The 22,832-nt window shown below is 35.7% G+C and overlaps 1 protein-coding gene across 11 annotated transcripts in view; it reads left to right on the forward strand.

The window, feature by feature from the left end:
* Positions 1-22,832, forward strand: part of CFAP20DC (CFAP20 domain containing) — a 281,035-nt gene that overhangs the window by 166,683 nt on the left and 91,520 nt on the right. For 3 of the 11 annotated variants that reach the window (XM_081247110.1, XM_081247103.1, XM_081247107.1), the window contains 6 exons: positions 1,677-1,813; positions 2,487-2,649; positions 4,264-4,380; positions 6,533-6,655; positions 9,017-9,351; positions 21,098-21,475. In XM_081247110.1, the coding sequence (XP_081103236.1) occupies positions 1,677-1,813; positions 2,487-2,649; positions 4,264-4,380; positions 6,533-6,655; positions 9,017-9,351; positions 21,098-21,475 (1,253 nt within the window). Of the gene's footprint in view, positions 1-1,676; positions 1,814-2,486; positions 2,650-4,263; positions 4,381-6,532; positions 6,656-9,016; positions 9,352-21,097; positions 21,476-22,832 lie in introns of those variants that run through there. The other 8 variants (XM_081247108.1, XM_081247112.1, XM_081247109.1 and 5 more) reach the window with 8 other exon arrangements.

Genomic DNA, 22,832 nt, shown 5'->3' on the forward strand with positions numbered 1-22,832 from the left:
CAGGGAAGCCCCAGCAAAAATTCTTTTAGATCAACTCAGCAGTGTAGCCCTTGCCCATGTCTTCAGCTTCATCTATTACAAACACAGAAACAGACCCCCCACAACACCTATATACCCACTCAGATTACTTCCACTCAGGTCTAAATGTTGGGGTCTTCCTAAGCATGATATGTTTTCACAAACTTTTCTGCCTTTTCTCATGACTGTTACATAGGAATGGTTTTTAATTCCACCACTTATAAAATTACAGCTCCCTAGCAGAAGCGAATGAGACCAACTAGCTAACCATAGGAATTTTTTTCAGGAGAATAGATCAGACAAGAAGTTGCCAGTAGCTCATATATGTCCAGAACTGTAGGACAAATTTAGACTTACTCAGGGCCAACATTGTAATATTCAAGTTGGTCCTGTCTTGCAAGCAGGACATGGCAGAAGGTTTTCTAGGCTGTGGGTCATGTTCTGAGTTAAAAGCCGTCACTCTCACCTGCTGTTTTAGTCAGAGAAGGCTGCCTGCACTCACACAGAACTCCACAGTCCTAGTCCACTCAGGAGTTCCTTGGGCATCCCTCCATATGGTCTTTCAGAGACTCGGGCTTCTTTCGTCTAGTGGCTCCTCTGGGAGCCTTGAAGTCCTCCACTGGATCTTTTGCATCTTGTCAAGAGATGAGGGAGGACAGAGCATGGGGATTATGCAGGAAGTTTTAGGAGCAGGAGATGGTTTACATTTCATATATTCCACTTCTCACCTTCCATTAACCAGAACTCAGTTACATGACCCATACAACTGCAAGGAAGGCTCGGAAATGTAATTTAGCTGTGTGCCCAGAAGGAAAAGGCAGCAGGGCTTGGTGAGCACACCTGCCTTATCCTTGAGGTGATACCAGTTTGCTCTCTTTCTCCCCAAAACCTTCAGTGATTCCCTGTTGCCTCCCGAATTTAGAACAGGCTCTTAGCGACCCGAGCCTACCCTTCCAGCTAAACTGGTGATTTCATTATTCCCCAAGCATACCCTACCCTTTCACTCTTCCATGCCTTTATTCAGGCACTCTCTTCTGCCTTGGGCACCCTACACCTCTTATTCTTGAAATCTTACCAGTCATTCAAGGTCCATTCAAGAAGTCACTCTTCATTCCCACTGGTCTGCCTCATGTTTTAGTTACCTGTTTACTTGTACTGTCACCTCCCTCCAGACTCCCTGAGGGCAAGCAATGTGTCTTATCCATTTTGCATCACTGACAACCTCTAGGAAGCGCCTGGGAGTGCTCAATGAAATATTTGTTCAGTTGAGTTCGTTTTATTTAAATTATTTCCTTAAAGAGAAAATGCAGTGTATTTTTCAGTAGCTTTCCTTTCTTTTCTCTTTTTCTATGAGGAAAAACGTTTGTGGTAGTGGTTCTCAGATGATATTGAGCACAAGAACCACTTGGGAGTTAATCTTAACCACTTGTTAAGATTGTAGATTTCTGTTGCCCCCCCCCACAAGATTCTAATTCTATAGATCTGATGTTGGACCCCAGTATCTGCATTTTTATAAGTGCCCTGGGAGCGTGGGAGAGTTAAAGCAGGGGAGGATTCACGTCATATGACCCCTAGATTGTACTTTCAGAAATATTGCAACATGGTGTGTGTCATTACGCCCATTAATGGACTACTATTCCCTTCCTTTACCAAAACAGATCAGTTCATTAACAGAGGAACAGGTAGCATGCGGAGCGGTAAAAATCAAGATGTTTGTCATATTGCCTTTGGATCCAAAGTTCTTGGACCACCTCCACTCTCTGGCAGAAGAAATAACATGAGGATATTCAGTGAGGTAGGAGCAAGGTTTGAACAGCTTATCTAAGCATGGATGGCATGGGAAGGGACGGGATTTTTCCCAATGCAGAGGGGAAAAAAAGAGGGAGAGAGACTACATGCCAAAAACAGAGGGCTTGAATAAATTTGGAACAGAAATTCTGGATTTTAAAAGACCTCAAAACTGTTTTCTTTTCGTCATGTCAACGCAATTAACATTTCTGAGCATTCTTTTCATTAAATATGTGCACAAAACTTAAAGGCAAATATATGTGAGCACATTTTGTGGTCTCCTTCAAAAAGGAGTTGGATCATCACCAGACACCTTATAATGAACAGATTCTCAAATGTTATATTTTTATTTTTAATTTCCTCTGAATTTCTGACATACAGTGTTTTTCATTTCAACTCCTACCTACTAAAGATGGAGTGTAGCAAATGAGCACATTTTAATTTATGTGTCTATGAGATTTGGTTGTCTTCTGTTTTACCTTACATTATATTTATTTCCTATTTCTTTCTAATTTTCTACCATAATTTCCCTCTCCACCAACTTTTTAATCTTCTCATTTCCTCTAGTTCTTTTTTAATAATCACTATTTGTCCAGCTATTATTTCTTCTATGTAGACTCTACAAGAAATAAATGTAATTCCTATATTTTAAAATATAGATTAATTCCTTTTCCTTATAGACAGTAAGATCTGTTGGGTCCAAAAATAACCAGTCGTGCCAGCAGTCTACAGTAGAGAAGTGTGTTAACAGGGCAGAAATGTCCACCTTGCTGTTATCTGAGTCTGAGGCACAAGGAGATAAAGAAAATATTGGCCACATAAAGCAGACTATACCTATTCATGGTAAGAATCATGCATTAAGATTGATAGCTAGTGAAAACAGTGAGAAATGTTAAGATAAATCCATAGTTATATTCTTGACTAGATCTTAAGTCCAGAGAATTATCATTTAAAAATGAAAATGGTGGTGGATATTGAAATATGTTTAGAATTCTTACACCATATATTATCTTCTGGAACCTGTCATTCTGTTTATTCTGTTATTTTACATTGCTGTAGTACCCTGTATTTTTACTTTCTGATAACAGTGAGAAAATAGTATAGTATCCTATTATTGCTATGTCTTGGAAACCCCAGGTACATTTTAAGTGTTCTTAGTTTTACCTTTTAATTAATCTCTTCCATTTGTAAAGTGCTCTTTATTTTCTCTCATTGGTACAAAAACAACCCTGTTGGTGAAGAAAACTTTTATCCCGTTCTATAGAATGAGAGTTCAGGGCTAAGAGAGTAAGTGATTTGCAATTTGTAATCACTGGAAAGAATTGAGACCAGAACGCAAGGCCTACCACTCCCTGTCAGTTTGTCCACTTTAACTGGTCTGACTTTTGTGAACATTGAAAAGGGGAGGCATTTGTGTTCATTTTATTTGATTTAGAAATTAACGATCACTGTTAGAGACTCTATCTCCCATGGAGTGTAAAACTGAGATAAGGAAATAAATAACATAGATACTCAGTCCCAGTTTTACCACTGTCTGTGAGACCTTAATCAAGTTTCTTAAACCCTATGAGCCTCAGTTTCCCCCCCCATCTGTAAATGGGGATACAATTACTACTAGCACTAGTAGTAGTAAGAAATAACAGCTGCCTCAGAGGTCAATATGAGGGTTCAGTGAGAACAGTCAGTCAAGCACATCATATTGTGCCAAGAATTTAAATGTTCAGAAAATATCAAATGCTGCTATGAATATTATTATTATTATTGTTACAGAATTAAATTACACTTAAGAATTCTTCAAGATTGATCTCAGTTCTGCAGGGTTCTTTTGGAGACTACCCTCTAAACTCTTGTTGAATCAAACTTAAATCTTTTAAAGGAAAAAACAATTTTTCTGTATTGGCTGTCAATTTCATTTTAAAATATTTTTTAATATAGCATGTTGCAAGATTGACATTAACCTAATTACTTGTAGCTCTCTATGGTTATATTACATGAATAAAATGTATTAATAGTTGGTTTTTTCTTTAACACCTTTATTAGAGTATAATTGCTTTACAATGGTGTGTTAGTTTCTGCTTTATAACAAAGAGAATCAGCTATACATATACATATATCCCCATATCTCCTCCCTCTTGCATCTCCCTCCCACCCTCCCTATCCCACCCCTCTAGGTGGTCACAAAGCACCAAGCTGATCTCCCTGTGCTATGCGGCTCCTTCCCACCAGCTCTCTATTTTACATTTGGTAATGAAAGCCTGATACAATTCTAATATTGGAATAGAAATAAACACCTATTTCCTATAAAGGAATAAGTTGTGTTTTTTATACAGCTTTACATTTTGTCAAAATGATTCATGAACATTCTCATTATAGCTATAATTATATTTACTGAGTTATTTCAAACTATATAGTACTTTCTGTTCTGGCTTTTTGTTCTTTGATATGAAAATGTACCAGCCAATCTGCATATTATGCATCCACATCCCCCTCAAGAACCATCAGCCGATAAGAATAATAACAGGAGAAGATTACAGTTAAAAAGAACCAGCAGAGAAAGGACAGAGACACCCAGCGGTATGGTACTAATTCAATACTATCTTATATCTGTATATTATTCAGAGCAGTGGAATCTCTCTCTGCAGGTTGTAAATTTCCAGGGATTATGAACCAATTCATTTAAAATATAAATATCTGTTCTACAAGGATTATGGAAATCAAATTTTTTACAAAAGAATTGCTCTAGAGCCCTAACAGAGATTTGTTGGATTAAATAGACAGCACCACAAAAATAAAGGACTTCCTACTTCTACTCTCAAAGGCTGAATAAGCTTAAATTATTGATTTTTTTAAATGGCCCAAGTTTGATAGAAGTTCCTGCCTGCAGACTTCACTAAAATTGAACTTAACTCATAATTTTTCATTTTTCATTTATCTCTCCTCTTTTTAAATTGGGCCCTTTCTAGATTGTTTTTTACATTTGCTGTCTCTCCTTTTGGACTCCTTGCCATCTACTGTAATGTAGGTTAAAGTTTCAACTCTTTGTAACCAGTAAAGCATTAGAGAAATATAGTTGGCTATTATAGTTATTGCTTAAAATATTAGATTTGAGGCATGTATGTATAGATTTGTATACACATGCATTAGTCTATCCTGAATCAAGCCCAGAATGTATCATGTACACATCTGTTAGCCTAATTTCTCAAAAACGTAGATTTCTTGGGTAGGCCAAAATTCTGCTTGCTAGGTTTCATGTTATTATTATAAAATAGTAGATAGAAAAATTACTTCTGCAATAATGCCTGTATCCATTTTTCTTAAGGTGCTGAAAGAAAGAATTTCATTTAAAAGAGTTGAGTTCAGTAAAAATTGTAATTTAAAGAAAACACACTCCATTTTTTTTTTTTTCCATTTTTTTTTAAGTTTATTTATTTATTTTTTTAATTAGTTTCTGCTTTATAACAAAGTGAATCAGTCATACATATACATCTGTTCCCACATCCCTTCCCTCATGCATCTCCCTCCCTCCCACCCTCCCCATCCCACCCCTCCAGGCGGTCACAAAGCACCGAGCTGATCTCCCTGTGCTCTGCGGCTGCTTCCCACTATCTATCTACCTTACGTTTGGTAGTGTATACACGTCCATGCCTCTCTTTCGCCTTGTCACAGCCCACCCTTCCCCCTCCCCATATCCTCAAGTCCATTCTCAAGTAGGTCTGCGTCTTCATTCCCGTTTTGCCCCTAGGTTCTTCATGACATTTTTTTTTTAAATTCCGTATATATGTGTTAGCATACGGTATTTGTCTTTCTCTTTCTGACTAACTTCACTCTGTATGACAGACTCTAGGTCTATCCACCTCATTACAAATAGCTCAGTTTCGTTTCTTTTTATGGCTGAGTAATATTCCATTGTATATATGTGCCACATCTTCTTTATCCATTCATCCGATGATGGACACTTAGGATGTTTCCAGCTCCGGGCTATTGTGAATAGAGCTGCAATGAACATTTTGGTACATGTCTCTTTTTGAATTATGGTTTTCTCAGGGTATATGCCCAGTAGTGGGATTGCTGGGTCATATGGTAGTTCTATTTGTAGTTTTTTAAGGAACCTCCATACCGTTCTCCATAGTGGCTGTACCAATTCACATTCCCACCAGCAGTGCAAGAGTGTTCCCTTTTCTCCACACCCTCTCCAGCATTTATTGTTTCTAGATTTCTCTTTTTTTTTTTTTTTAATTAGTTTCTGCTTTATAACAAAGTGAATCAGTCATACATATACATCTGTTCCCACATCCCTTCCCTCATGCATCTCCCTCCCTCCCACCCTCCCCATCCCACCCCTCCAGGCGGTCACAAAGCACCGAGCTGATCTCCCTGTGCTCTGCGGCTGCTTCCCACTATGGAACCAAAGTAAAAACTATAGGACCTTTTAAAAATTATATGGGTTTTGGAATTCCTTTTATTGCATATTGTAAAACTTAAATTTAAAATGTCCCCATGCAAATATCAAGGAATTTTAAGATGAACCTCTACAAAAATGCAGCTGAGTTCATCTTAAAATACTCTCCTGAAAAAGAAAAAAACTGCATATAATCTGTATTGTCACCTCTTACTTGCTTTTCAATAATCAAATAGAAAAGTATACCACAGTACCGTTCCTCAAAAATTAATGTATATATATATATCAAAAGAAGTAATATAGAGGAAAATATTTATTCCAATAAAGGCAATTCTTCAGGAAATAACAGAAATGAACATAAAGCAACAACTGTCCTCACCACTGTGTCCCAACAGAGAACAGAGACATTGAACCCCAGCTCTCCAGCACCCCAGTCTCCTGATCAAGCAGGTTAGCATCTTTATTATACCATAATTGCTAATGATTAATAAAATATAAATATGTTAAATATTTCAAACCCGGTCATTTTGAAAAGTCATGATGCAGTCACTTGCTAGAATATACCATTTTTTTCAATCTCTTTTTAACCCCAATTTTATGTCAGACTTTAATGGATGAAGGAGTATTTTTATTTTCATGTTTTAATGCACAAGCGGTCCTGTTCAGAATGAAAGTTTAAAACTTTGAGGTTTTCACATAACATTGTCACCCTCCCCAAAGATTATCTATTGTTGCACTTCTCCAATCCTCTTTATAATGGAGACGATTGGAGTGTAGAGAATTGAACCCATCAACATATCTTGCCTAGCAGGTGTGTGGTACTTTTACAAAGGCAAATTGTTTTTGAGCTAGGGAAAAAGGAAAATAAATGAAAATTGTTTGTAGGTTGTCAGTCTTATTTATGCAGTGTTGAAGCCTTCATTAAAATGTTAGGCGCAATTAGTGTCTCTAGCATAAATCTGACTGTGTAGAAAAACTAATTAGATGTTTAGGTGATCATTCTTGCATTTATCTTGTTTGCTGCAATATTGTGATTGCACAGTAATTTACATATTTTCCTAAGAAAACACACCAAATTATTCATTACAATTGATATGGAAATACTTGAGGTAAAACTACAAATTCCAAAGAAGCATGTGGTAGTGAGATAATTAGAGTTCTTTTGGTGTGAGAACACTTCTTTTACTTTGACTTTTTGACAGTTAATAATATGTTTGGTGCTAGGTCATACAAGTTGTTTAATTGCATAATGAAGATCCCCAGGATCTTTTCCTCCTATTTTCTTTACGTATCCTTGTATGTAATGCAACACATTGGTTTTTATAATCGTATTCAAGGTTTACTAAAGCACCTACTGTGTTCACAAAGCACCTACTAGGTGCTTAGCACCAGGCAAAAGTTTGCTGTCCAAAAGAGGACAACCCAGTGAATCTATTCATTTCACCTGCCCACAGCTAACACTGACTCAGGACCCTCCACATTTTCTGCGTATGTGGTCAGATTGGGTATTGATATATTCAACCTGTTATTGACCATTTGCCTACAGAAAATATGAAAGCCTTGTCCCTAATAGATTTTCTCTAAGAAATGTACATTTATTGCCCTTTTTATAGGCAAGTTATGTTATATCATCATAGCCTTAGGTTAAGAAATAGGTGAATACAGTTGAGAAGAATACAATTTTATTTGTGCCATCAATATAATTTTTATTAAAGGTCTTTTTGTTTGCTTTCTGCTTTTGCTTTTGTAGTGTTAGCTTTCAAGTTTCAAGTGAGCATATCTTAGCTCTTGGTTACTCTTCTTGTGATGATAAATATAATATAATTCAAGAGTCAGGAGTAAAATTACCACGCCTACATTGTGATTCTGCAGAACATGAATTCTTATAAGATTTTCACCATTGACACAATGCAGCAAAAAATAAATTTAAAAAAAAAAGGACTAAGTTGAGAAAATGCTCAGCTTTTCCTGCTGCCATTCTAAAGAAGAAAGTAAGCCTGCTTTTAATAATGTTTATTATAGAGTTTTGTTTTTTCCAGGTCATAGAATTATAAAGTCTGTTTCAATGTTGAATAAAGATTAAAACTTTTTAAAGTTTTGATAAAAATGTATCTCAGTTGTAGTATATAGTATTTTTAAAGAAAACAATGTGCAAAAAGATTTTCATATCAAAACATTCTCTCCTAAAATTAAATTAAAATTAAACATAAAGGTCCTTTTCACCAGCAGAATTCACCAGTCACATTAACAAATATTTCTGTGAATTTGCTATTGACAAGTCTAGTCAGTTTAATCTATGAATTGTCCTGTACCGATGAGTAGCATGGAGAGGGAGACTGTCAGCCTTTTCATGGTTTTCCTCTCCTCCATGTTTTATAATCTGAACAAGGCCCAGATACTTTGTTTAAAGAGCTTGTAAAATACTCTGTCCCCCTGAAATTAAAAGAAATTAGTAACTCAAACCCTTTTAAATTTGGAAGATTTTCCCCCTCTGAAATACCAAATTAATGAAGCTGTGCTATAAAGAACTTGCTGCAAGACAGGTGATAATTATTTCAGACTTACAAATTTCCTGGCCAGTGTTTCAACTCAGATGGAGAGGAAGTACAAATGAGTTGCCCGTATCTATAAGCACTATCTGTGGGTTAAATGTTTAGCAGCTTACAAGATGGTGGATAAATTGCCTTCCTTGGCTTTTGCATTATTTGATAAATCTCTGTTTCAACAACAAGGAATGTTAACCTAACTACCTGCCTAAAATAACACTTATGGAACACTGCTCTAATTTTTGTCATCTTTTGCAAATGTCAGATGAGTGGATATTTCCTGAAAATGATGACCACAACCCCCATTTGGCCTCCAGCATGCAGTCTCTACTTCTGGACGAAAACTCCTACAACACCTCACATCTGTGGCTAGAAGCCAGCAAGAAAAATGAACATGACCAGCAGACAGAGGAAACCCAGATTGTTCCAAAGGATATTTTCACTTTTTCATCAAGACCACGATCAGCACCTCATGGAAAGACTCAGAATATGTCCCCAGAGGGGTGCCCATTTATTTTGGATCTAAAAGAGGATACCAGTGTAACAAGGAGAGACACCCAATTGGAGGATGATTTTTATGGTGGTGATAGCACCGAAGAGGTACATTGCTTGATGAGTGAAATAGTTCTAAAGCACAGTTTATTGTCTCCAACTGAGCACTAAAACTAGTTGAAATGAAAGAGGGGAAGTCAACTGCTATTTATAAAAATGCAGCAGATTGCAGTGTTAGTCAACAGTTGCCTCAGATTGTTATGGTAACTCTAAATTGCTGCCTTTTTTATTAACAGTCAGCCATTTTCATTTTTAACTATGGAAACCAGTTTTTGGTTTGATTTTCTTTTTTCATTTTAATCTTTGCCTCACAGAGTGAGAAATAATATGCAGTTTAGTTATATGATAGCATGTCCAGTAAAATATTGAGAACACATTGTTCTAGATCTCTGGGGAAATTGTGTTGCAGTTGCTAAGCATTCTGAATTGACACTTTTCTGGCTTCCTAACTCCCCTGCCATCTTTTAACCTTAGACCTATTAGGACTCATTATTTTCCATATGGTTCCAGAATTTCAAGAGTTGTGCCAATTAAAGTTTAAGTAATGAATCATGAATTAGTGCTGGGACTTGCCTTACAGGAGGTTTTCTGTTTGCAATTATTTAGAATACAACTATATCTCATAAATCAGTAAATTCATAAAAAGTTTTTTAATAACTAATTAAATATCAAACTGAATGTAGTTCTGAAACATTTATTTAAAACTTAATATAAAAAAACTTAATATAACTCTTTTTCCCCATATGAAATAAATTTGTGAAATTCCTTTAGCATTGTTCTTTAATAATAGGCATTTATATCTTCTAGAAAAAATAATTATCTTAAAAGCAGATTATAGTTAAGTTATGGTTTAGTGAAATTATACAAATCATTTATATGTAGAAATTATAGAAATAATCAGAAAAACTTTTTTTGTATGCTTACAAAACTTTTTTTTAACAACTGTATCTGATTAAGAATACCCCTTTCAACAGTGGGATATAGATTAAGTCCACAGCTCCTACCTTCAGAGCCAGTTGAGAATATGGTGAGATTGTTCAGGCAGTAATTATGGTTTTTTGCAACTTTTAATGAGTTTCTGTAGCAAAGTGCATGGGGAAATCCTTTTTTATAACCTCCTTACTTCTGAGTGTGATGAAACTATCAGTCATACCAAACATAAACCTACTACAAACCCCTTTATGCATAAATGCATAAACAGTACATTTTAAACGTGCTGTGAACAACTTTATCCCTTTCACCCTACATAAAATTAAGCTATAAAACTGTAAAATGAATATGTCTTCAGCATCTAGTATTGCCCCCAACCCAGCTGTCAATTCTTATACAGTATTAATTGGCTAATCTGATAAATCATACCATTTTGTTAATGGGGTAGGCCCATCCCCTTCCCATGAGCACAGCTTACGTAACTCAAAAGAATTACTGTGATAGGGGCGATGTCATGGCAGGTAGGAAATAATAGTTCTCTGGAAAACTTTGAGGGAAGTATTATGTAGAAACAGCCCTTTAAATAACACCCCATGAGGAACTTACCTCTCCACCTATATGAAGGAAGAGCCTTGAGAAGAAGCAATAGAGCTTTATGGGAAAATGAAGAATACTAGTTCTGAATATTTTAATTTGCTATCACTTTATGAGCTTTCTTTTGCTACTAGCTACTCTACTTCTGACATCCTTCAATATTTATTGCGCAGACATGTACTTGTTACCAACTACATGAAATTGAAAATTAATTTATCATGCATTTTCAAAGCTCTGATTGGCATAGCTCTCTGGTCACCCCTGTGCCAAGACCATCAGAATATGGCTTGCGTCTGTAGTGGGATGATATCATTGCTAACACCTGCCCTGGCCCACCTTTAGTCAGAGCCTACTAAGAGTGGCAGCCAGAGAGGGGGCAGAAGCCTTGCCATATTATGCAAGCTTTGAGGTTTGCTGTTAGAGGCAATAACAAGATACAAACTAAAATACAGATGACTAACAAGTGCTAGGCTATATTTAAACAAGTTCTAGAATTTGTAATGATCCCTTTTTTATCAAATTGGTTTTTTGGGAGCTTTTTGTAAATTCTTTTTCTGTAGGATTATTTCTCCCATTTATTATATGTCAAAGGGAAATTAAATTACATATTTTATTTATTTTTTAAGAATAAGTTTTAACTTAATTTGTCAAAATTACAAAACACTTCCTTTGTTTTGCTCTCAAAATACAGTGAATCTGTCTTCATGTTCTGGATGCTTAGTTTTTTGTTTTTTGGGGGGTTTTTTGTTAATTTTTTTTTGAGGATAATTGCTTTACAATGTTGTGTTAGTTTCTGCTATGCAATGAAGTGTGTCAGCTTTATGTATACATATATCCCCTCACTCTTGGACCTCCCTCCCACCCCCCCATCCCACCCATCTACAGATTACATATCTTAAATATTTACTTACATATAGTCTTTGAAGAAAAATCAGTTGATTTAGGCATTCTTACTATTGTTGCATTATTTTATTTATTTATTTATTTTTAAACTTGCCTTTCTTTTCTTTTCTTTTAATTAATTAATTTATTTTGGCTGCACCAGGTCTTAGTTGCGGCACTCGGGATCTTCATTGCGGTGTGCGGGATCTTTTTTTTAGTTGCACCATACGAACTCTTAGTTGCAGCATGCATGTGGGATCTAGTTCCCTGACCAGGGATTGAACTGGGCCCCCTGCACTGGGAGCTTGGAGTCTTACCCACTGGACCACATGGAAAGTCCCTAGTTGCATTATTGTAGAATGTTATATCGTTAGAGTAACACTATTATATCTAAGGAAAACAATGTCATGCTATAAATAATGGTGGACAAATGAGTAATAATTGCATTACTTATTATGCTTGAAGTTTATAACTTGTAGTTAAAAGACTTTACTTGGTATTAGACCATTTGAATATTTTTAAAGGGAAATTAGATGTATTCAGAAGCAAAAAACTAGGCACAATCATGGTATTATGATAGAGAAAAAATACACATATGACAGTAAAGACTAATTAAAATAAGCTTCCAGTGATTGTAGTTTAAGTCCCTAATAATCAGTTCACATTTGAGATCTTCATCAGTGTGAGAGCCTTAAAAGTATGGGGTTTTTTTGCATATTCTCATCTTAGTCTTGGCTTTACTATATATTTTATTCCCTAGGCAGACATATATACTAATTTTCCTGATACTCAATTAATTTTGAATTTGTACTTCTTATCTGAAAAGCACACTATGGAAATATATCTGCTGGTGAGTTATAAAATCAAGACTACCACGTAAAATGAATTATCTAGGAAAGCTGTTAAAACAGAGTATCTTTCATACAATTGCAGCTTCTGAAAGAAAAAAAAAAAGCATGTTACTATTATCATCTCTGTTTTGTATTTTATGCCATTATTCCCAATGTGGCTTTGGGTATATATACCTGGTTGGTGATTTGAAATACTTAGCTTTATATTAGTATTTTATTACTTCTCTAATTCAATTTTTTATCTAGAAATATAGTCATTTGCTTCCTTTTTTGTTTGTTTATTTGTTTTGTTTTGTAGGTTTTGGCCCTACAGCCAAATAAGGATTTTTCTGTGGAAGCATAATGCCATCTAGTTACCATGTCAGTGTGGTTGGTTGTAATTTGGACGTAGAAATGTAGAAATATTGATAGAAATTATTGTGAGCTCTATGAATCAATATACAGAATTTGGACCTAACAATAGTAGGACACTTAATAATAGCTAGTGCCATTAGGACTTAATAATAATTGGACACTTAATAATAGTTGGTGCCATTAGGCAAAGCATTATATACGCCTACAGGGGAATTAGTTACTACTTGTGACACCATTTTATAGATGAACAGAGTAAGGGTCAGAACAGTGACATAGCTTGTTCAAGGTCGTATGGCCGAGCAAGATGAACTGGAACTGAACTTGGGCACATTTCCTTAACTCTTTTTTTTTTAAATTTTTCTTTTATTTATTTTTGTATACAATAGGTTCTTATTAGTTATCCATTTTATACATATTAGTGTATACATGTCAATACCAATCTCCCAATTCATCCCACCACCACCACCACCACCACCACTTTCCCCCCTTGGTGTCCATACATTTGTTCTCTGCATCTGTGTCTCAATTTCTGCCCTGCAAACCAGTTCATATGTACCATCTTTTTAGGTTCCACATATATGCATTAATATATGATATTTGTTTTTCTCTTTCTGACTTACTTCACTCTGTATGACAGTCTCTAGATCCATCCACATCTCAACAAATGACCCAATTTCATTCCTTTTTATGGCTGAGTAATATTCCATTGTATATATGTACCACATCTTCTTTATCTGTTCATCTGTCAATGGGCATTTATGTTGCTTCCATGTCCTGGCTATTGTAAATAGTGCTGCAGTGAACATTGGGGTGCATGTGTCTTTTTGAATTATGGATTTCTCAGGGTATATGCCCAGTAGTGGGATTGCTGGGTCATATGGTAATTCTATTTTTAGTCTTTTAAGGAAGCTCCATACTGTTCTCCGTAGTGGCTGTATCAGTTTACATTCCCACCAGCAGTTCAAGAGGGTTCCCTTTTCTCCACACCCTCTCCAGCATTTGTTGTTTGTAGATTTTCTAATGATGCCTATTCTAACTGGTGTGAGGTGATACCTCATTGTAGTTCTGAGTTGCATTTCTCTAATAATTAGTGATGTTGAGCAGCTTTTCATGTGCCTCTTGGCCATCTGTATATCTTCTTTGGAGAAATGTCTATTTAGGTCTTCTGCCCATTTTTGCATTGGGTTGTTTGTTTTTTTGATATTGAGCTGCCTGAGCTGTTTATATATTTTGGAGATCAATCCTTTGTCTGTTGATTCATGTGCAAATATTTTCTCCCATTCTGAGGGTTGTCTTTTCATCTTGTTTGTAGTTTCCTTTGCTGTGCAAAAACTTTTAAGTTTCATTAGGTCCCATTTGTTTATATTTGTTTTTATTTCCATTACTCTAGGAGGTGGGTCAAAAAACATCTTGCTGTGATTTATCTCAAAGAGTGTTCTTCCTATGTTTTCCTCTATGAGTTTGATAGTGTCTGGTCTTACATTTAGGTCTCTAATCCATTTTGAGTTTACTTTTGTGTATGGTGTTAGGGAGTGTTCTAATTTCATTCTTTTACATGTAGCTGTCCAGTTTTCCCAGCACCACTTATTGAAGAGACTGTCTTTTCTCCATTGTATATCCTCGCCTCCTTTGTCATAAATTAGTTGACCATATGTGCGTGGGTTTATCTCTGGGCTTTCTATCCTGTTCCATTGATCTATATTTCTGTTTTTGTGCCAGTACCATATTATCTTGATTATTGTGGCTTTGTAGTATAGTCTGAAGCCTGGGAGCCTGATTACTCTAGCTCTGTTTTTTTCCCTCAAGACTGCTTTGGCTATTCGAAGTCTTTTGTGTCTCCATACAGATTTTAAGTTTTTTTGTTCTAGTTCTGTAAAAAATGCCATTGGTAATTTGATAGGGATTGCATTTCATTTCAGTTATTGTATTGTTCATCTCTGTTTGCTCTTTAATTCTTCTAGGTGTTTGTTCTTTAATTCTTCTAGGTCTTTGTTAAACATTTCTTGCATCTTCTCAATCTTTGCCTCCATTCTTTTTCCGAGGTCCTGGATCATCTTCACTATCATTATTCTGAATTCTTTTTCTGGAAGGTTGCCCATCTCCACTTCATTTAGTTGTTTTTCTGGGGTTTTATCTTTTTCCTTCATCTGGTACATAGCCCTCTGCCTTTTCATCTTGTCTATCTTTCTGTGAATGTGGTTTTTGTTCCACAGGCTGCAGGATTGTAGTTCTTGCTTCTACTGTCTGCCCTCTGGTGGATTCTAGAAATATAGTCATTTTCTCCAAACTCTATGTATCAGATACTAAAGTAGATAGTTGCAAAGCTAGGCAATTTTTCTTACGTAACAGTCCAAACTAGAACATTTGAGCCAAAAAATTTTCCATATTTGAACATGAATTATGTGGACTGACTACTTATAGTGTTCAAATTAGCTAGTAGCTTCTAGATCTTCTCTTCATCTAACTCTGTTAAGACCTGTAAAACAAATTTACAAACAGCAGATTAAAAGGACCATTTTAGTCCTTCCTCTCAGCTTTCCTGGTATTGTTGCTTTCAAGGTTTTTTTTAGCACTCAGTAAACTATTTCATTTCATTGTTTTTTTCCACTCACCCCTACATGCTTGACTAGCAATTCTGAATAACATTCTCACACACATTTACATACACACAATAGAAATGATATTTACTCCACATGAGGCCAGTTATATTTCTGTGTAGCCTTTAAAAAACTTTAAATGTCAATTTGTTTGAAAAAAATGGAAGAATTCTATTTTGAATATATTGCTTGCATTTTTAGTTCTGTATATCATGAATTACAACATAACATACTCTCTAAACCTACCAGGCAAATTTAATATTTATTTTTATGTGAGTAATTATTTTAGGCTGTTCACGCCTACATATCTTTATTGTTATCTTTTGAAGCTTTCTTCTTCCCTGAAAAAGTTCATTCCTGTAACTTGGCCCTTCATTGTTATAGGCAGGGAGAGAAGGTTATAAAACTCTTGTCTCCTTAGAATAATGTCATACAACTTTGGCTTAAAGATCAATATTTGCAGATAAGTATATACTTGGTTATACATAGGAGTTTTCACAAGAAACCTTTGTTTTATCAGTTAAAGAGCATGAAGTCTAACTTATAAGGAAAATATGTTTTTGTCTTGAACAATTAAAGGAGTCTCATCGTTTTCCCCAAATACTCACATGATGATGTTTACCTATCCAATACAGTCCCTGTAGCTTCTGCTATGATTTGTCTGTGAGGCATCATTGGCTACAGGTAAAGATGTTTACAAAAGTAATTTGCCCAAGTCCTTGTAATATCGAGCATGCTGCGAATTAGTTACTTGTTAGAAACAGTCACATCTTCCTTTCATTTTATTTGGTATTATTTTAATAGTTTCCTATTAAATTCAAGAGGCAGAAGTTAGAAATACTCCTTGGGGATGGTTGTTAGTGAAAACATTTACGATACATTTGAGTGGTCAATCTTGCTATCATCAAAGAAGAAATGATTTTTTTATTCTGTTATGACTAATATCTTTAGCTATACTTGTGCAAATAATTGTGCTCTTTAGTTGACAACCAAAGTATATACCTGTATCGGCTCTGTTGTCTGCTAGTGCTGTTGTTCAGCTAAAAGGTTCTGTCAGTTCACACATTTAATCACTAAAACGTTGGACAAATGTAAAACTCCTGCTACTCTATCTCAATTACAAATTCAAAACTGCCATCAAAAGTGTGTGTGGAATATTGCAGATGTGTTTTGTTCAGAACTTTTAAGAATGTTATGTAGATTTTTTTCTGGGTGGACTGAATTAAAAATCAGTTGAAATATAAATAAACATGATCATCCACTTTTTACAAAGGCTAAAACAGAGTTCTATCCTGACTCACTCAACATTAAAGTTGTAATACAAAGAGCCTGGGTCCCACCTGCTCCAAGTAGGTGGCCCTCCTGAGTCATTAAAATTATCTTTTTAAAATTACAACTCAGCAAGAGCTATTCGTTTTGCACATCCAAAAATTATTGTCCAAGTGCCCATCTGCATGTCCTTTTAAGAAACATAGTTCAACAGAGGAAGTGCTGGGTCCTTGGGGAAATCATTCTCATCTTCAGCGTACATATGCTGTGCTACAGTTAATCAGACAAAATCTATTGATCTTCCTGGCACTGGGCGTGATTGAATATTTAACAAACAAATGTTTCTGAGCCCAGAAGACAAACAGTTCAAGAGATTTGGACTTTTAAAAAATATATATTAAGTTAAATCAAAAACATTTTGTATTTGTTCTTCTGAGAAACAGATGAACAGATGATTGGAATATGAAAACAGCATAACAAATTCTTTACTACTCTGACAAATTATATTCACTTGCTCTGCAGGTTTTCAGTAGCTAAATGATAAACCAAAGGGGGAAAAGTGGTTATTTTTCAATTAGATTATAGTAAACTTCTTATGCATGTAACAAATGTATATGTTATTTAGTATAAAATTAATACAAAGACATGTCGAGCCCGCGTGTTATGTATGTGAAAGCAATAAACGTCATCTATACCTATATAATCTATTTTAGTAAGTCAGAAGCATTACTAAAGAAAGGAAGGTTTTGCTAGTGCACCACTACTAGTAAATACTATACTATTTTTTATTCTCCATTTATTTCCTCTCTAAAATAGAAGCTGACGCAACTCAAATCAACCTATTAGTCTTGTATATTGTCTTGCCTTTCCCATTTATCCTAATTCCCCCTTCAAAATCTGGGATAGACCAGAATTAGTGGTTCTGGGGCAGCCAAAATAGGCAAGCTTTTTGTGCTCTGTACAGATTCTCCAGTTATTTGTCTTTTCCATATATTTAAAATAGCATAGAAACATATTACTGTGGAAATGCAATACTACGAAGAGAATGAATACCTATTAGGGAACACAGCTCAATCTGACCATTTCTTGACCCATCTCCAAACCAGGGTATATCTTAGGAAAATGTGAGGTGAATATCCCTGTACATACTCATGAATAGTTCTGTGTATATAATCACTGCTCATGCCAAGCAAAAAGAAATACACCTGAGTAAACTTACAGAAGGAAGAAAAGTGCTCTGATCCACTTACAGGTGGAAAAAATACACTTCTTATCAAATGTATTGATTTTTAAAGTTTTTTTTAAATGATCTAGCAAACATCAGGCTGTCCATGCATTCTTCTAAATCCTCATAATAGTACATCTGAAACTCTTAAATGAAATTTACTGCCTTCTACCTTATGAAATTATTACTTTTGTAGGTATCTATCTCTCTGCTATTAGACTTTATGCCTCTCGAGGGCAGTGTCCTTTTTCTTCTTACCTGTGTATCTTATATAGTCCCTAGAAAAGGCCTTACACATAGTAGTAGCTTAATAACTATTTATTGAACTAATGTTTATTGTAAAAGCTCCTAATTTCTACTTATGTCATATACAAAATGGAATCCCAGAGTGATCCAGAGATTCTAGTCTAAAGAGTTATAATTATACCTTTTCCCCTTAGCCAGCCTGTTTTTAGGGGCAATCTGTTTTAAATCCACCATACATGTGCTTATTTTTAACTGTGAAAATATGATGTAAATGAATAAGTAGAGGGTATTCTGGTCACAGAAATCCCATTGTCAATTGTATATAACAATTATAGGAAATTAAACCGGATTTTTTTTTTAAGTTGGAGAAGATATAGCACTGTCTAGCAACCAGACTGAATTTTTAAAAATCTATCCTAGTTCCACCAGTACCTTCTTAAAACCAAGGCCTGGAAGATGTTTGTTCTGCTTTCTGTTTACCTTTCTTTAGAAAATTGGCTAAACTTTTATTCTCTTTTCGTCTGTGTGAAACAAAAATTGCAAGAGTCACCACTCCATTACCTAGTAATTCAGAACACTAGGCATTTTTCAGGTCTCTTGCACTCTTTCCAGTTTTCTGCCTGAAGGCAGAGTTCTTCAATCATGTGAACATCCTCAGGGTTCCCAGGATGTGGTGAAGGACAAGCTCACTTAGTAAATGTACAGCAAAGAGAGTTGCGCAGTGCCTGCAGCTCAGGCCTCTCTCACAAGGGCGGAAATATTCTTCTCTCTCTTATTTTTCCACTTGGGACATAAACTAAGGTCCCATGGATTGACACCCAATCACCATCTTTTCTTTCCCCTATCTGGGACTCTGAATAATAAATCTCTCCAGCATTTATAAAGAAATATACGTATCAGAAGATCAAGCCAGCATAGACACAGAAAATAAGGTCCAGAATGAATACCAAGAAGAAATGTTTGTAAAAGATCCTTAGACACTGCAATTTTTTCTTTACTACAGATAGGCAAGCTGTTTCTTAGGAGAGGTTCTTACACCCAAGTGTACCTTTCTTGAGACCGCAGTTGTCTGATAATCCCAACGGCTTTCCATAAGAAAAGAAAATCATAACATGACTAGGGTTAAGAATTGCAGACTCCATGTAAAAGCTTTCCAGAGTCACTAAGTACAACATACTCTGCCTTCTACAGAACTCTCAAATCAGTCCAGCCTCCATCATCACCACCACTGAATTAACGCGTCACCTCAGCATTTCTAATCATTCCAATTTAATAGTCTCCTTATTGGCCTCCCTTACTACTTTACTACTATCTCCACAGACACTTCAGACACACCACAAACAATATCCACACAAACTCATTCCCATACCTTCTATTTTGTGCCGTCATGACATTCTCCTCCATCAAATCACTCAGTGACCCCTTGTCTTTGGGATAAAGTCCCTGGATGGCAGGGATTAACTTTTGGCCTACCATTATATTCCTAGCATCTGCAGCACATAGAGCAATATGTAGCCCGTGATGAGGAAGAAAGGAAGAGAGGCAGAACAATGACAGACACACAGACAGATAGATCCCTCCTAATTAAAAGGTTTGATAAATTCCTCTCTTGTCTTGTGCCCAACCTAAAGCAGGCTCTCTCACCGTTACACATACTTCACTTCTACTGAAATGGAAATTTCACCTTAGATAGTGATCTGTATCTTGAGGTGTATGATGACCGAACATTCAGGAAGAAGCTGAACAGTTCAATCAGTCATTCAAATATTTTGTTTAAAAATGCCAAATTTGGGGAATAACCAGATGTTTGGTTCTGTATGGCTATAAATGAAAGGATAGTGGAATAGCTTACTGAAACAGAAAGTAAGATAGTACAGTCTCAGACATCAAATAATGTCTTTAAATGTACTCTGCTTTTGTTGATTTTTTTCTGTTCTAAGTTTGTTTATTATATATTTAAACAGATAAGACAAGTTAGAAAAATCTCATGACAAGTATAAGCAATTATCACATTCATTTTTTCTTTAAATTTATTGTTTTATCGCAGAAAAATATCTACCAACTGAAATAACACTGTGTTTTCTTTTTCCTTATTTACCATCATGGCCATTGATTTTTTTTGTTTGTAATTGCTCCTTTCTCAGATTTTAAAAATTAGAATTTTTAGGGATAATTCCAGAACTGTACATTAGTAAAATGTTTCTAGCTTTTATTTTCAGCCTTCCAAATAATTATATTTGGTGAGGTTTATGTCTTGTGGAAAAATACTTTCTATAATTGAAATTTTCACGTAAGAAAAATATTTCACAAAACATGCTGTATTATCTATTGCTCTTGAACAGTAAAACTTTCGTACAAAAATATAAGGCAAAAATAGACCAGCTTGTTTTAAAAGTAGCATTTCCCTACATAAATAAGGTAAATGCTATAAGTTCCAGTTCTTTCTTCTCTCATGGAGTTAGCTTATCAGGAAGCCAAAGTATACAATTCCTAAGTTTTAGGTAACTTCTTATGGATCCTCTTCTTTTTCATACTTTCTTTGGAATGAATATATTTGAGCAACTATTTCCTAAATGTACTCTTGTTACTCAGTGGTAAAAAACATGCTTTACCAAGACCAGAGGCAAACATAGCAGGGCATCTTAGCAAATGATTTATGCCTGTTTGCATTGCTGTTTTTAGTTTATTTTTTTATTGCAGAATAAAATAGTATATATATATATAAGTATATGTATGTGTACTTTGCTTTATTCAGAGAATACATGAACTTGTTAAGAACTTGTACTCAGTAACTTATTCACCACAAGTTTCAGCTCAAAATGATTTCACTTTGTTCCTCTTTGTAGGGTAACCACAGGGTCCCCGGTTCAACCGGCCCAACAACTAGTCCTCCAAGGTTAACTCAGTTAACATTAGAGAGCGTGCTGGGGAAGACTGCGAGGTGGACAAGTAAAGGATATCTAAAAAATTCCTACACAGAAGCAGGAGCATCAGAAAACCAGAATTCCTTGGTGAAGCAGATAGATAAAAAAGACTTTGAAACGAGTTTGGTGCCTACACCATGCCTTTCTCCCCCTGGAAGAAGGAGTGAATCCTCTCCAAAAATTCCAGGTCCTGTTATCAAAGCAAAGGACCTACCAACCCATCAAGTGTCATCTTCAATATACAACATCTCTCTACAGGAAATTTCAGGGGAGAAGTTGAAACCAGTTCCTGAAGTATCTGTAAGTGGTTTTATTCTGGTTTATATATGTGGGCAATACATCCTGCTGCATTCTGTTCTGTACCACTTTGCACACATTTGCACCAGTATCTATTTTTCATCATTTGGGTGATCAGTAATGTATTTTCTTTTTTTTTTAACGTCTTTATTGGAGTATAATTGCTTTACAATGGTGTGTTAGTTTCTGCTTTATAACAAAGTGAATCAGCTATACATATACATATATCCCCATAGCTCCTCCCTCTTGTGTCTCCCTCCCACCCTCCCTATCCCACCCCCTAGGTGGTCACAAAGCATCGAGCTGATCTCCCTGTGCTATGCGGCTGCTTCCCACTAGCCATCTATTTTGGTAGTATGTATAAGTCCATGCCACTCTCTCACTTCGTCCCAGCTTACCCTTCCCCCTCCCTGTGTCCTCAAGTCTATTCTCTACATGTGCATCTTTATTCCTGTCCTGCCCACAGGTTCTTCATAACCTTTTTTTTTTCTTTAGATTCCACACATATGTGTTACCATACGGTATTTGTTTTTCTCTTTCTGACTTAACTTCACTCGTATGACAGACTCCAGGTCCATTTACCTCCCTACAAATAACTCAATTTTGTATCTTTTTATGGCAGAGTAATAGTCCATTGTATATATGTGCCACATCATCTTTATCCATTCATCTGTCGATGGACACTTAGGTTGCTTCCATGTCCTGGCTATTGTAAATAGAGCTGCAGTGAACATTGTGGTACATGTGTCTTTTTGAATTATGGTTTCCTCAGGGTATATGCCCAGTAGTGGGATTGCTGGGTCGTATGGTAGTTCTATTTTTAGCTTTTTAAGGAACCTCCATACTGCTCTGCATAGTGGCTGTATCAATTTACATTCCCACCAACAGTACAAAAGTAACACTCAGTAATGTATTTTCTTTCCTGTTTAAATGTGTTTTAGCTCAGTAGCAGCAGATGTTAAAGAGTATCTTGCACATCCCAACGATTACAGAATGCCTCATGTTTTTAATGAGAAAGATAATTATCATGATAGTTATTTTTTATTTCCCAGTTACTTCTCATAATTTGAGTCATCACTGCCTGCAAGTTATAAATGAAGATCTTATTTTTGAGCCAAAGGTTTGCCAGTAAAATTGATAGATTTTCAATAACAATCTACATTAGGAGCCATAAAAACATCATTATTCTATTCACTTTCTGGTCTCTTTGCAGCCGTTCCCCAAATAATAAATGATATGAGTGAAGGTTAACAGTAAAGCAGTGTCATTGAATAAATCCCTAGGCTAGTTAGGTGGCTATATTCATGTCCATCAGATTGATTTTTTTCCTTCCTGTGTAAGTACTTTTCTTCCTTCAGTT

The sequence above is a fragment of the Mesoplodon bidens genome (assembly GCF_964165515.1).
Source record: "Mesoplodon bidens genome assembly, chromosome: 10".
NCBI lineage: Eukaryota > Metazoa > Chordata > Mammalia > Artiodactyla > Ziphiidae > Mesoplodon > Mesoplodon bidens.